Raw genomic sequence first — 13,143 nt, 5'->3', positions numbered from 1 at the left:
GAAGAACTACTGTGAAATTTACTAAAAAAAGAGAAGAATTATTGTGAAAATGACTTAATTTTTTTATTTTATTTAAGGGACATGACTTAAACATGAAAGCGAGAGCCAAGAGCATTACAGTACGTGTAATAAGATTATTATTTTCTCTAGCATGTCTGTGTAAATAGATAAGGCTAAAATGGATTGGCCATCTGTCATAATCCTATTTATGACTGATTTACACGAAGACGGTCATCTAGTGTTTGGATATTCACTTTTCTTAAATGAAGTTGAGAGGTATAATAACATAAAAAAAGGTAATGCTAACAAAAATTAGGTTGAGATTTTGGAAGAAGCTCTATCATTTACTATCATAGTTTTTAATTTGAAATTGAATCAAGGTCGGTTTTGATTTGATTTTTTTTAGGGCAGTTTAGATTTGATTTGTTATGACCGATTTAAAAAATAAATTGAATTGATTTATTTTAAAATTTAAACTAGTGGGCGATATGGCAGCTCTTAGGGTGGGGTCCAGGATGATGGTTGAAAGTGGCGGAGTCGTTTATTTGTTTGGGAGGAGGAGATGTGAGGGGAATGTTGTACTCTTTTGAATAATGTGGTTTTGCAGGTCGCTTTGGAAGACTATTGGAGGTGCCAGTTGTCGTCAGACAAAATTTATAATGTTCGAAGGGTGTATCGACTGTTGACGGCAGCTGTGGCTCTTAAGCATGATGGCATTCAAGATATAATATCGAATAAAAAGTTCCACTAAATGTTTCTATTTTTGCATGTCAGCTTTTTAGGAACTGCATTGCTACAAAAGATAATCTTATTACACGCGGATTCTTCAAACATAATTTAAATATTTGTATTGCTGGTTGCAGACAATAAGAATCAGTGGATCATTTGTTTGTGCGGTGCAATTATTTTAGCACAATTTGGATTCTAGTTTTGCAATGGATGGACGTTTCTACAGTGATTCCCTTTCACTTATCAGATTTTTTCTATTTTAGTTCGTTGTGTGGCTTTGCAAGAAGGTTGAGGAATATAATGTATATTGTTTGGTTAGCTTCAGTTTAGGTTATTTGGAAAGAACGCAACTCTTGCTGTTTCAGACAAAAAATCGAAACGTTACAAAAAATGCTTGATAGAATTAAGCTTCTTTCATTTTGGTGGATGAAAGCAAAAATTGAAATCAAGAGTAGCCTTCATGGTGATGTTTCCTTGCTTTTTGGGATTTTTTGTAAACCTGTAACTTACTCTTGGCTCTTTGTGTTGTTCCTGTGCACTCAAGTCAAAGGGTTAACCCCAAAAATGCTTGATGGAATTAATTTTTTTTTTTTTGAGGATTGAACCTTAAGATATATTTGTGGTCAACCTGTAACATATGTATATATTGGAACGAAAACATCGCTAGCATATAATGAATCATTGGAATAAAGAAATTAAGGACAAAAAGCAAAGGGAATCCAATAACTCATGCTAGCTACCCCTTATTATCAAACCAACTGTCAAACAAGGCATTTTATTTAATATTAGTATCACTTTCAAAAAAAAAATTTAATATTAGTATCAATTTTGTCATTCTAATATATGGTATTCGATTATCTTTGACCTTCTAGTCCTTGCTTTTTTGTGACCTACTAAGTAATTAATTAATTTGTTATATCTACTATTTAAAATATCAACAATTTTTTTCAAAATGAATCAATTATTATAAAAATTTAGATTGAAGATACAATTTAGTCATTCACAACATGAACGCGAGTCAATTTTTGATGACAAAAATTAATACTTAAATTCGTCATTGACTATTTTATACGAAGGATGAATTATTCACTTTCGTTAAATTTAATCAAAATTTAACCCTTTATAAAAATAGCGATCTTTTTGATATATTTTTTATGCATATGTATAAAAATATTTCACATGGTTTGTGTATACAAATTAAATTCATGTAATGATTTTGATAATAGATGAATGTTGTGAGTGAGTCCGAACCCATAAATCAAGGCCAGATATTTGATAAATAAATGAAACAATATTAATTTTGTAAGAAGGGTCTTTCATAAACTTTATAAATTAGGTGTACACTAATATCAATCAATTATTACTATATTATATGATATGATGATACCATGGTATAAAATATTCAGCAGCCTCTCTTATTTCAAAGCCCATGTTACTTTTTAGTTGCCAAAATCTTGATAATGATTCTAATTTAGTTGAGTTTAGTTTTTATCGTTTTCTTATTTAGTTTGTCTTCACCTTGCAACACACGCCACCAATATACCTTCTTGTTTTTTGACCTATTAATTTCCCTTTTTTCTCCTTTGACTTCCATATTCATTTTCTTCATTAAACCTTAACTTCTTCATGATCCTTGGTTACTACTATCATGGCTTTTCTTCCTAATTCTTTAGAAGATTGGATTAAAGCTTCTTATGTTGTTTTTGCATTCTTTTCTGCTCTTTTCCTTGGTGCCATAAAAGGTTCTTTATTCTTTTACCCTTTTACCCTTTTTCATACTTTATGTTACATGATTAAATGAAATCTTGAGTATAGTAAAGATTTAATTTTTTTAGTTTTTCTTGATATTTTTCTTGAAGGGTTATTTGATATTTTTCTTGAAAATTATGCAGGCTTTATTGTGGGTCCTATTGCTGCTTTGATACTGATTATAGGAAACGTTGGGGTGATTTTGGGATTGTTTCCTGCACATGTGGCTTGGACTGTTTACACCCTTTTGAAGTAACAATTGTTTTTTTTTTCTTCATGTGTGTTTGGAATTTTAATTAGTATATGTTTTGAATGTTTTTTTTTTTTTTTTGTGTTTGCAGGGTTGAAATATTTGATGCAGCTTTGAAAGTTGCTATTTTGATTGCTTTGCCAGCTTTGTTTGGCATATGGTTGGGTTTAGGTATTGCTGGTAGTGTTCTTGTTGGTGTTGGGTATGGATTTTTTACTCCTTGGGTTTCAACTTTTGAGGCTTTCAGATATGATAATGAGTCAAAGAAATTCTTGCACTGTATTGTGGTAAGATTCTATGATCAATATGTTTCTCAGCACTGTTTGATTCATTATTAGCACATAGTTTGCTTGTAGTAAAAATTAGTAGTACATTTATTTCAATGTTAAATAGCGGCTAAAGCAGCATTATAGCGTTATGACTAGTACAAAATGTTCCGCGATACACATTTTTAGTACAAAATGTTGTAATAGAGGCGCTATAATATTGTTGTGTAGCGGAATTTGAACAAACCTCCATTTTCTACAATTTCGATTGACAACGTTTCTTTATTTGCTTACATTTAACTCAGGATGGAACCTTGGGAACTATCAAAGGCAGTTGTACTGTGGTTAGGGATTTTGCAGATTTATGTTACCATTCATATCCAAGTTACTTGAAGGAACTACGCGAATCACCTTGTTCAGATCAGTGTAAGACACTAAGGTAATCATCACGCGGTCCTTTGCTTTAACTCCAGTTAAGATAACGTTTCTTTTGAGCTTTCTTTGAGCGCAAATTATCAACTTATTAAGGTTAGGTCGTTTGGACGAAATGATTGATCTTTTATTGTTGGTCGAAACCATATTGATTATGTCATTTCAATTACAAATTTCGGGTCTGTTCGAATTGACTTATTTGAGCTTATCTATTAACATGAGTACTTATACTGTTCAATGATAACTGAAATTAAAACAGTTTGAATTTATTTTATCTTTTGTTATATGAATAACTTATGCTTAATCACTTGTATGATAAGTGCTTATTTAAGCTGTTTATCCAAACATGTCTTTTATTTGCAAAATATGAGTGACATCTGTTCCTAAACTCTGCTTATTTGCAGGTTAATTCACGTTCCTGGATGTGTGATTGTAGGGATAGTGGGACTAATTGTCGAAGTTCCTCTATTCACTGCAATTGCTATAGTAAAGAGTCCATACCTATTGTTCAAGGGCTGGTACAGACTTTTGCATGATTTAATCAGCAGAGAAGGTCCATTCCTTGAAACAGTTTGTGTCCCAATTGCTGGTTTGACAATATTTGTGTGGCCTCTTGTTGTCATTGCCAGCATTTCATTGGCTATTTTCTCCAGCATTTTTGTTGGACTATATGCCTCTATTATAGTATATCAGGTTTGTTTCATCACTCTTTTTGTTCTCCATTCCTAAGTCTCAGTGTAAAATTGATTTTGACATGTTTCAAAGTTGTCAAGTTGAATGATTTTGCCTCATTCAAAATCAATTTTGGTTACCACATAACCAGAAAATCACTTAATTATTTTACTGTATCATTGAACCTTCTTTTTTGACCTTTTTGTGAATGTAGGAAAGATCTTTCCGTAGAGGTTTGGCTTATATAGTGGCAATGGTTGCTGAGTTTGATGAATATACGAATGATTGGCTCTATCTTAGAGAGGGGTCATACTTTCCAAAGTAAACTTCTTCCAATTGTTTTCTTATCCTATCTGCCATTTATTCTGTTGACATCGACACATCAACTTTCTTGCAGCCAGGCCCCAATATCGAAAGAAGATGGTCTCTCAATCGTCCGAGTTTTCTACTCGAGGAAACAGTGGGTCAGAAAGCAGATCAAATACTACTATGGAACCGCCTGCAATGTTTATGCCAAACTTAGCTCCTTCAAGATCAGTTAGAGAGACAATTCAAGAAGTGAAAATGGTGCAGGTATGTTGCTTTTGACGTCATGTCGATCAATCAAGTAACTATGTTTTTCTTCATTTACTTGCAGTTTTAAAGCACCAATAGTCATAGTAATTCTTTGTCTATTAAGTTAAGAGTGAATCCGTCTCTGAAACTGTAGCGGTTAGAGAATTTGATAATGAAAATTGAAGAAATTCCAAAGTGATCCCTAAGATTAATTTGTCGATCACAATATTCCGTTCGGGACAATATCATATATAAAATTGACCAACTCATGAGAACTAATGTGATTCAGAATTTTCAATTTTATGGATCATTTAAAAATTTCGTTAATATTTAAGACCAAATTACACGACATCAATGATTTCAGGAATTAAATTAGTGATTCACTCATTAAGTAATGTAGTTTTGTTAGAATTGGTTCAAAGGAATTAGTTACCAAAAATGCAAACATAGAATGCACAAGATTTGATCAGGATTTCGACCAATTTTGCATACATCTCCTAGTGCAGAGTGGCTGCAGTGCCTTACTTAGGGTTATATATTACAACTTGTGTTTAAATACTACGGTCCAGTTTATAATATTACCCTTGAACCGTACTGCAGGGTAATATTATAAACTGGACCGTAAACAATGAGCCATACCCAACAAGTTTTAAGCAACTTTTTTTTTATCTTTTTTAGCTGCTATTGTGATGTTAATTTATTCGAAAAACTCTCACGTAGTACTTAAAATGTATTGCGACAGATATGGGGAAATATGATGAGGGACTGTGAGATAAGAGGCAAGGAATTATTGGACGCTAATGTACTCACAGCTGCTGATCTTTATGAGTGGTTGCGAGGAAAAAATGCTAACGAAGCATCCATAGTTGGTGTTGGATTGCCTTGTTATTCACTTCTACAGACACTTCTCTTTTCCATCAAAGCCAATTCAAGTGGTGTATTGCTACTTGATGATTTTGAGATAACTCATTTCAACAGACCAAAGGACAAGTTGTTGGATTGGTTCTTCAATCCTGTTATGGTTCTCAAGGAACAGATAAGGGTCATTAAGTTGGTGGAAGGTGAAGTGAGATACTTGGAAAAAGTTGTTCTTTTTGGAGTTAATAAGCAAAGGTTGAAGACTTGGGATAATGGTAGCTTATTGATTCCTGATGGTCTTAGAGCTGCTCAAATTGAGGGAATTTCCAGAAGGTATTGTTATATCAATCTCTACATGTTATGTGTGACTGAAATATTTAGTAACTTAACAATATTAAGTTGATATGTATGGAATTTTGTTTTTCATTCTTCATGTATGTTTGGATAAATAGTTTAATTAAGCGCTTATCGTATAAACATACACCAAAATGGTGGGACTCCTTCCCAGAACCTGCGCATGCGGGAGCTTTAGTGCACCAGACTGCCCTTTTTTTATGGAATAAACGTTTCGAGATATATATCATGACCTAACACTTGGGCCCTATTTGGCTAAACACCTTCAGACAAGGGCTTGTCATAAGTTCAAATAAGTTATTCCAAACGCACGAGCTAACCTGTTATTAGATAAATTTAACTAATGTGTGCAATGATGAATGAATTGTTAGGATGATTGGAATGATAAGAGGTGTATCAAAGCTTCCAACATACAGAAGGAAGTTTCGTCAAGTCGTTAAGGCATTATTCACTCATTCATTGGAGAAAGATGCTTCAAAAAAGGCTTTGGTTACACATTCTCAGGATAGAGATGTTTCTGAAAAGATTTTGGTTACTCATTATTTGGAGAAAGATCCTTCTGGTAGATCAAGTACAAGGTCTATAGTATCAGTTCCATCAGATGAAAATGTTTAAGATAAACTATACTAGTTTTTCTTCGGTTATTTTCGATGAATCATTGTAAATTCCTTTAGATTGATTACAGAACAGATTGAAGAAATTCTCTATTTTCACAACTCTTTCTCATTTTTAATTTTGAGAGTCAATATAAAAGTTACCATAGTTTGGTGTAACAAAGAAAAAGTGAATTAGTGTATGACATTTTTTTCATTGTTCTATCCTTAACAATGGAAGTAATTGTTTGTTCAAGATGTATTTTGAACTCATGTTGGGGGTGAAAAAGCTTTTCCCCAATAGAGAGCAAGTCCATTAAGACAAATACATAGTAAGTATAAGAAAAATAATGTTGGAAAATTCTATAGGCACCACCATAATTAGTTACACATAAAATAAGAGAAATAATTAACCTCACTTATTTTTGAGTTTAATGAAAAAACATTGTCGGTGTTAAACTATTTTACAGCAACATACAATAACATTTCAATTTTTGTCACATAAGTCCATTTTAAAATCGATTTTAAAAAATAACTGTCAAATTCTTTATTCTCATTAGTTATGAGTAAAAGTCGAACAAAATTTTAGGGGGAATGAAATGAAAATTTAAAATATTTTTAAGGACCAAAATCATATTTAGCCTTAAAAATAACTGTATTTTCTAATGTGCAATTTCTTATCATTTAATTTTGTATGAGAATTCTTTTCATTGTATGATATTTTGAGAATAATAACAATAAATAGATTGTAGTCGAATTTTGCTTATATTTTAGTCCAATAAACATGATTACTATTTTTTCCCTTAAACTTGAGTCTATAATGATGAATAATATGACCATGTGGATTGATAAAGTCTCTGCATCCATTTGTTTACTCACAAGACTAGTATTGAAACCTTGATCAAGGGAATTAAGTGTTGAAGCAAAAATCCTTTTGAAATTGTTTTTAAATGATAAACAAACTCTTGTATTAAAATTAAGATTATAATTTTATTTGGTTATTTAATGTGTGCTCTTGAGTGAATTTTATTAAGGATAGGAAAGTCCAATTCTCACACATTGTTAAAGCTATGTATCCTTGGATGATTATGCTCAAGCTTTCAAGAAGAATATGATGATAATTCATTATTAATCAAGAAAGGATAATTTAATCCAAAAAGGCATCACAAGATATGCCATGCGCTGCTAATGCAAGGGAAAATTATCTTTCAATCATGTGCTAATCATTTACTAAAGATAAGGATGACGACAAAGCCCTAAAGTTTGAATCTTGATGAGCAAGCAAGCAAGAAAGCATAACGAAAGATGACTTGGTGACCAAGTATGCAAATATAATTAATTAATGGTGTCTTGGAGACAAAGCATTGCAAGGACAATGACAATGATGCATCTTGGAGAACAAGTAAGAAATAAGTGGTAAAGAGAAAAGACTTTTTACTGTTCATGTACTTTTCACTGTTCATACACGCTCCTGTACAAAGACAAGCTCAAGCTCTTAGTGTAAAAGTTGAGGTCGAGGCTGATAAGCTCAAGCTCAGCGTACAAAAAGATGGGACAATGACAGTTTTGCAATTCCTATCAACTTCAAGGGTGTCTACTGTAACGACCCAAAATTTTATATAAATAATTATAATAATGTCAAAAAGATATTGGGTACTTTGAAGTATTATAATTATGTTTCCTCAAAAAAGTATTATAATTATGTCAAAAATATTAATTGTTTCGTTTGACTGGGTTTCAATTTTTACTTTGGATTTTTCCCACTGTAACTATTTTTTTTATGTATGTATGTATGTATATATTATATGAATATGAGTTTGTCTACTTTAAATTTAATAAGCAATGTTAGTTAAATAGCAAGAGTAATAGAATTGTCTACATGATGTAACTACTAAGAATGAGAGAGTGGAGAAAATAACTTAAATTTCCCTAATTATCTCTCTCCTTGACTTCTAAATATTCATTTTGTCTATGTATTAAACACCTTGAATTTGCTTGATCCTTGACCAAGTTTTAAGACAAAATCGATCCATATGCCTAAATCAAATTATTCTTTACCCATCTTATGTTTATGGCCATGTGTTTACATTAATTTTGTCACCTTTGCTACTCAATTAATGGGGATTGACTGAATTAAATATCAACTTGATTTCCATGTGTTTTATTGCCAACAATAATAGTGTAATAACCACTATTTTAATTCCCTTCTAATCCCTTCTTTTCTTCCTTAAAAATCTGCCATACGTTTTTACTTTGCTATACATCTCATGGTTTTAGTTACGGACAATACTCCCTCCGCTCCTATTTACAAGAGACAATTTACTTTTTAGATACATTAAATAATTTATGTATTTGGTTTAGGTTCTTGACTAGATACATACATACATTATTCAATGTATCTAAAAAGTCAACTTTCTCTTGAAAAAGGACCGGAGGGAGTATTTATCTACTACTTTAATAGCTCCATGATACTCATAATTACCAATTTAACTCTGTTTAATTTCTTTTCCGTTCAATACAGTTTCACACCTCCTTTATATCTTTTCGATTATTTAAACTCTTACATGTCAATATCACTCACACGACAGATAGTGAAATCATATAACCGTCGGTAAATTATAATCGTTCTCATCCTTCACTAAGATAACCTCTAAAACTATCATCTTGGTTACAAGTTATTCCTCGTGCAACATCCTTAGTACACCCTAGAGTTTGTGCCAATTCTCGCTCTTGGATTGAAAGCTCTAAGGTAAGGGCTTTTTTTCCATATGTTCTTACTAAGTGCTAGGATCATGTTATAAAATGGAGGTAGAAATTCTAATCGTTTAAAAAGAGAATTAAATATAATTATAATATATATATATATATATATATATATATATATATATATATATATATATATATATAAGTGCTAAAGATTTGAATTTTATAAAGTTTATATATGAGAACATGATTTGAAGTGATGTGTGTAGTGTGTATGATGAAAGTTGATTTTACTATGTGTGTACATGATGATGTGTATTCTATGTTAATTGTGATTATGGTTTGAATCTTTAATGTATATGAAAGTAATGATTTGAAATTGAGAAGACCTGTTTTGTTTCTTATCATGTTGTATATGAATTTTCTCTTTGTGGTTGCCTAAGTGGCTGGTGAAAAGCAATTAATCATTTTCTCTTTGTGGTTGTCTAAGTGGCCGGTGATATGCATTTGAACATCATTTTCATGGCATAGCATATGCATTTCTGTGTGGTGCCTTAGTGGCCGGTGATCTTTACTTCTTTGTGGTGCCTTAGTGGCCGGTGGTATTATATTCAGATCATGTAGTAAATAAGAGCATGCATCTTCTGCATAATTGCATTTGAGTTTGTATACAATTGTGATTTAATAATTGATTAAACTCCTTTATTGTAAAAGAAATTTGTATGGATTTTTTTTAAAGTATATGACCTGGTTTTACTTTTAAATTTTATTTCTTTTTATCGAGAAGTTTTGATGCTATCTATTTTATGACATTGTTTCTTGTGCTTTGAGTATGAACCAATTTGGATAAGGAAATTGACTCTTACATTAATAAAATGTTGTAGGTGAAAAAGAAAGAAATATGAAGTTGATGTGTGATTGAAGCGTGCGCGGGGACAAAAATGGGTTTATTAAATTGTATATATACTTTAAAAATATTTTTGAAGTGTATTATTTTCTTCTATTAGAAATAATAAATTATAAATAGTAATTTTCTATTAATTTATTTTAATAGTTTAGCTTTCTATTAGTTTCATTCCAATAGTTAAAAAAAAAAAGACAAATAGCCTCATATTTTTTAAATAAAATGAATATTTTTAAGTAATGTCTTGGATTAAAATCTGGGGCGTTACATCTACACAAGAATGAACAGCTGCAAGATATTGAAGGATGAAGGCTGGCAAAAAATGGAAGCTTTCTCTCAACAAAGAAAGCATGAATTTTACAAACAATCACAAGCCTACATACAAGTGAAAAATTCATCAATCAATCTCAATATCAAAAAATACTCTTACAGTTCTCAATCATATTTTCAGATCATCTTTTTAAGAGTATATTACAAACTACAATCTCTCATTCTCTTAGTAGCTTGAAAATTGTAATTAGATCCAAACATCAAATCTCTTTTTGATTGTATATCATCAAGCCTGTAATATCTTGAGTGATAGTGTAAGCTTACTGAAACTAATAATATCAGTGGTGTCAGCCTGGCGAGGCTAAGAGAATACATAGTTGTATAGCCTCAAGCTCTTCAAGAGCTTGAGTGTTAGTGTAAGCCTGGAGAGGCTTAGAGAATACATATTGTTTTGCACATTGCAAAGAGGAGGAAGAAACTCCCAAGAACTAGTGGATAATCTCACAAAAGCTGTGGGGAGAACTAGTGGATAATCTCACAAAAGTTGTGGGGATTGGACTAACCCATATTGGGTGAACCAGGATAACTTCTCTGTGCGATCTCTCTTAAACTCTACTCTTTACTTTCCGCAATATTTATTATTTGTTTATTGTGTTACTTATCATCTTACTCTAAGCAAAGTCTTGAGAGTTCAACCTCTCTAAGAGTACAGGGAAAATTTTAAAAGGTCACTATTCAACCCCTCCTTCTAGTGACATTTCCTTCAACTTCATTAAGCACTATGTCACTTAAACCAACAAGTGCTGATTGTGTTTGGTCATGTTATTTTTATTTGACCAAGAAAAGTCAATTTTTTTTATCAGTAGGAGTGGTGGTAAGAAAATATGTTTGGAGTGTATGAGGATTTATTATTTTTTTTTGGTCAAGTAGCTTAGCGGCTAGAGAAATTCACCTTTAAGGTGAATAAGTGGAGTGTCCGGGATTCGAACCCCGGCCTCTGCATATAATAAGCATTATCCCTTACCAAGTGAGCTAAACTCACGGGGACGTATGAGGATTTAATTGGAAGAAAAAGACAATAAAAAAAATTTAAATATAAACAATTTATACTAAATGTACCAAGAAAAGAGTTTTAGAGGGAAGAGGATTCTCTCATTTTTTTTAGTTAAATGAGTTTTTTCGTCCCTATAAATATATCAAATTTTGATTTTAGCCCTTAAAAAATAAAATGAGATGTTTTCATCATCATAAAATTCTTTGTTTTGTTTTTGGTCCCTAATGGATATAATTTTGACAAGTTTTTGACATTTTTTATAATATAATATGAATATATAAAAGTTGAACATAATAAATGGACATAACATGGATACAATTTGAACATAAAAGAGTTATAATCTTGATATAAATTTTGTCAAAAAAAAAATCTTGATATAAAATAAAGTGGTCAATTAATTAAGAACCAAAAACAAAATAATTTTTTTTGTGAGGATGAAAACATTCAGTTTAATTTTTTAGGGACTAAAACCAAAATTCGCTTCGATTTTTTGAGTTTTTTTTAGTAAATATGGTATAAATCAAATCGAAAGCACAACTAACTCGCAACTAGTCATCCTTTTTCAACCTCCCAAAAATCAAATCCAAATCTCACATCGTTTAATTACGCTCTAACAAGAAATTAATTATGAAAATTGAGTTGAACTTTTTTTTTAAGAAGTTAAATTAGTCCACTTAAAATTGAGTTGAATTTTAAAGTAAATCAATCAATAAATACGATTAAAAATCAATTTTAAAGACAAAAACTTCAAATTTTAACTTTTAAATCAATTCCGAAAATAAAATCAATTTTGTTCAACAAGATTCAAACATGTTAAAATTTATACACACAAAAGCCATATTCTATTGCGGTAGCTTCCACAACGGCATCACATGCACTTGTGAAGTAATCTTCAATCACTTGTTAAAAATATTTCACCAAAATATTAAAATTTTAGAACCCCAAATCTTAACCTACTTCTTCTCTAATAAAAAAATTTTAGCTTTACAATTTTTTTTTTTGAATCAACAAATATTATTAAGCTCGGATAGCACATATCTAAAAGGCAAATGTTTATTTTAAGCACCTCTCAATCATTATTTACAGAGGTGATGTCACTTTATATAGAGCATGAAAATTTAAGATTATTTCACGTCGAAATGCACATTGCAGCAACTGCAATCGCAATTTAAAACCATTCCGGCCTCCTCCAAAATGGAATCAAACTACAGTAAGATACTGCTGTGCAGGAGCAGCAGGAGAACCACTCCCACAACAACATCCAACCAGGGAATAATGCAGATTCCATAAAATACATAGTTTGGGAATTTGAATTTTTCCAATAATACCAAACAATAGGGTCAGTGTAGTCTGTAAAGATAAATAAACTATAGTTTGAGACATTAGTCTGAACCCAAATTTTGTTGTACATGTAAAAGTGTATAGTAAATACAGTATTACAGTAACAATTCCAAAACTGAGTCTTTTCACTGTGCTTGAGCTTGACAATTTTATATCTATACTAGTTCATATTCATATAGTATATAATAATAGGAGTCCATATTTGAAATTAAGACCCACATACACACATGCATACAAATCATGGCAGAAAGACTGGGGAGAAAAGGCAATGTTTTTCCATAGTGTTAAGATAAGGAAAAAGACATAGCACTAAGAAAATTAAAGCAGTGAAAAGAAAGAAAGATAAAGAATTGGAAAAGGGAAAAGTAAAAAAAGAGAGAAAAAAGCCAATAAAGAAGTTAACAGTCACTGAC

At 31.2% G+C, this 13,143-nt stretch overlaps 1 protein-coding gene across 1 annotated transcript; it reads left to right on the top strand.

Annotated features, from left to right (window-relative positions):
• The first annotated feature begins 2,321 nt into the window (after positions 1 to 2,321).
• On the top strand, positions 2,322 to 6,648 carry LOC146901030 (putative membrane protein At3g27390). Its single transcript, XM_085739388.1, has 9 exons — positions 2,322 to 2,471; positions 2,622 to 2,730; positions 2,820 to 3,015; positions 3,300 to 3,433; positions 3,831 to 4,119; positions 4,313 to 4,419; positions 4,500 to 4,671; positions 5,396 to 5,844; positions 6,237 to 6,648. Exons 1-9 carry the CDS (start codon positions 2,378 to 2,380, stop codon positions 6,478 to 6,480), a joined length of 1,794 nt encoding a protein of 597 aa, XP_085595514.1. The 5' UTR covers positions 2,322 to 2,377; the 3' UTR covers positions 6,481 to 6,648.
• Positions 6,649 to 13,143: the final 6,495 nt, after the last annotated feature.

This window comes from Medicago sativa, chromosome 8 (assembly GCF_051527215.1).
Source record: "Medicago sativa cultivar Bolivia chromosome 8, Bolivia_mono, whole genome shotgun sequence".
Lineage (NCBI taxonomy): Eukaryota > Viridiplantae > Streptophyta > Magnoliopsida > Fabales > Fabaceae > Medicago > Medicago sativa.
This window is presented reverse-complemented; position numbering and strand designations above follow the sequence as displayed.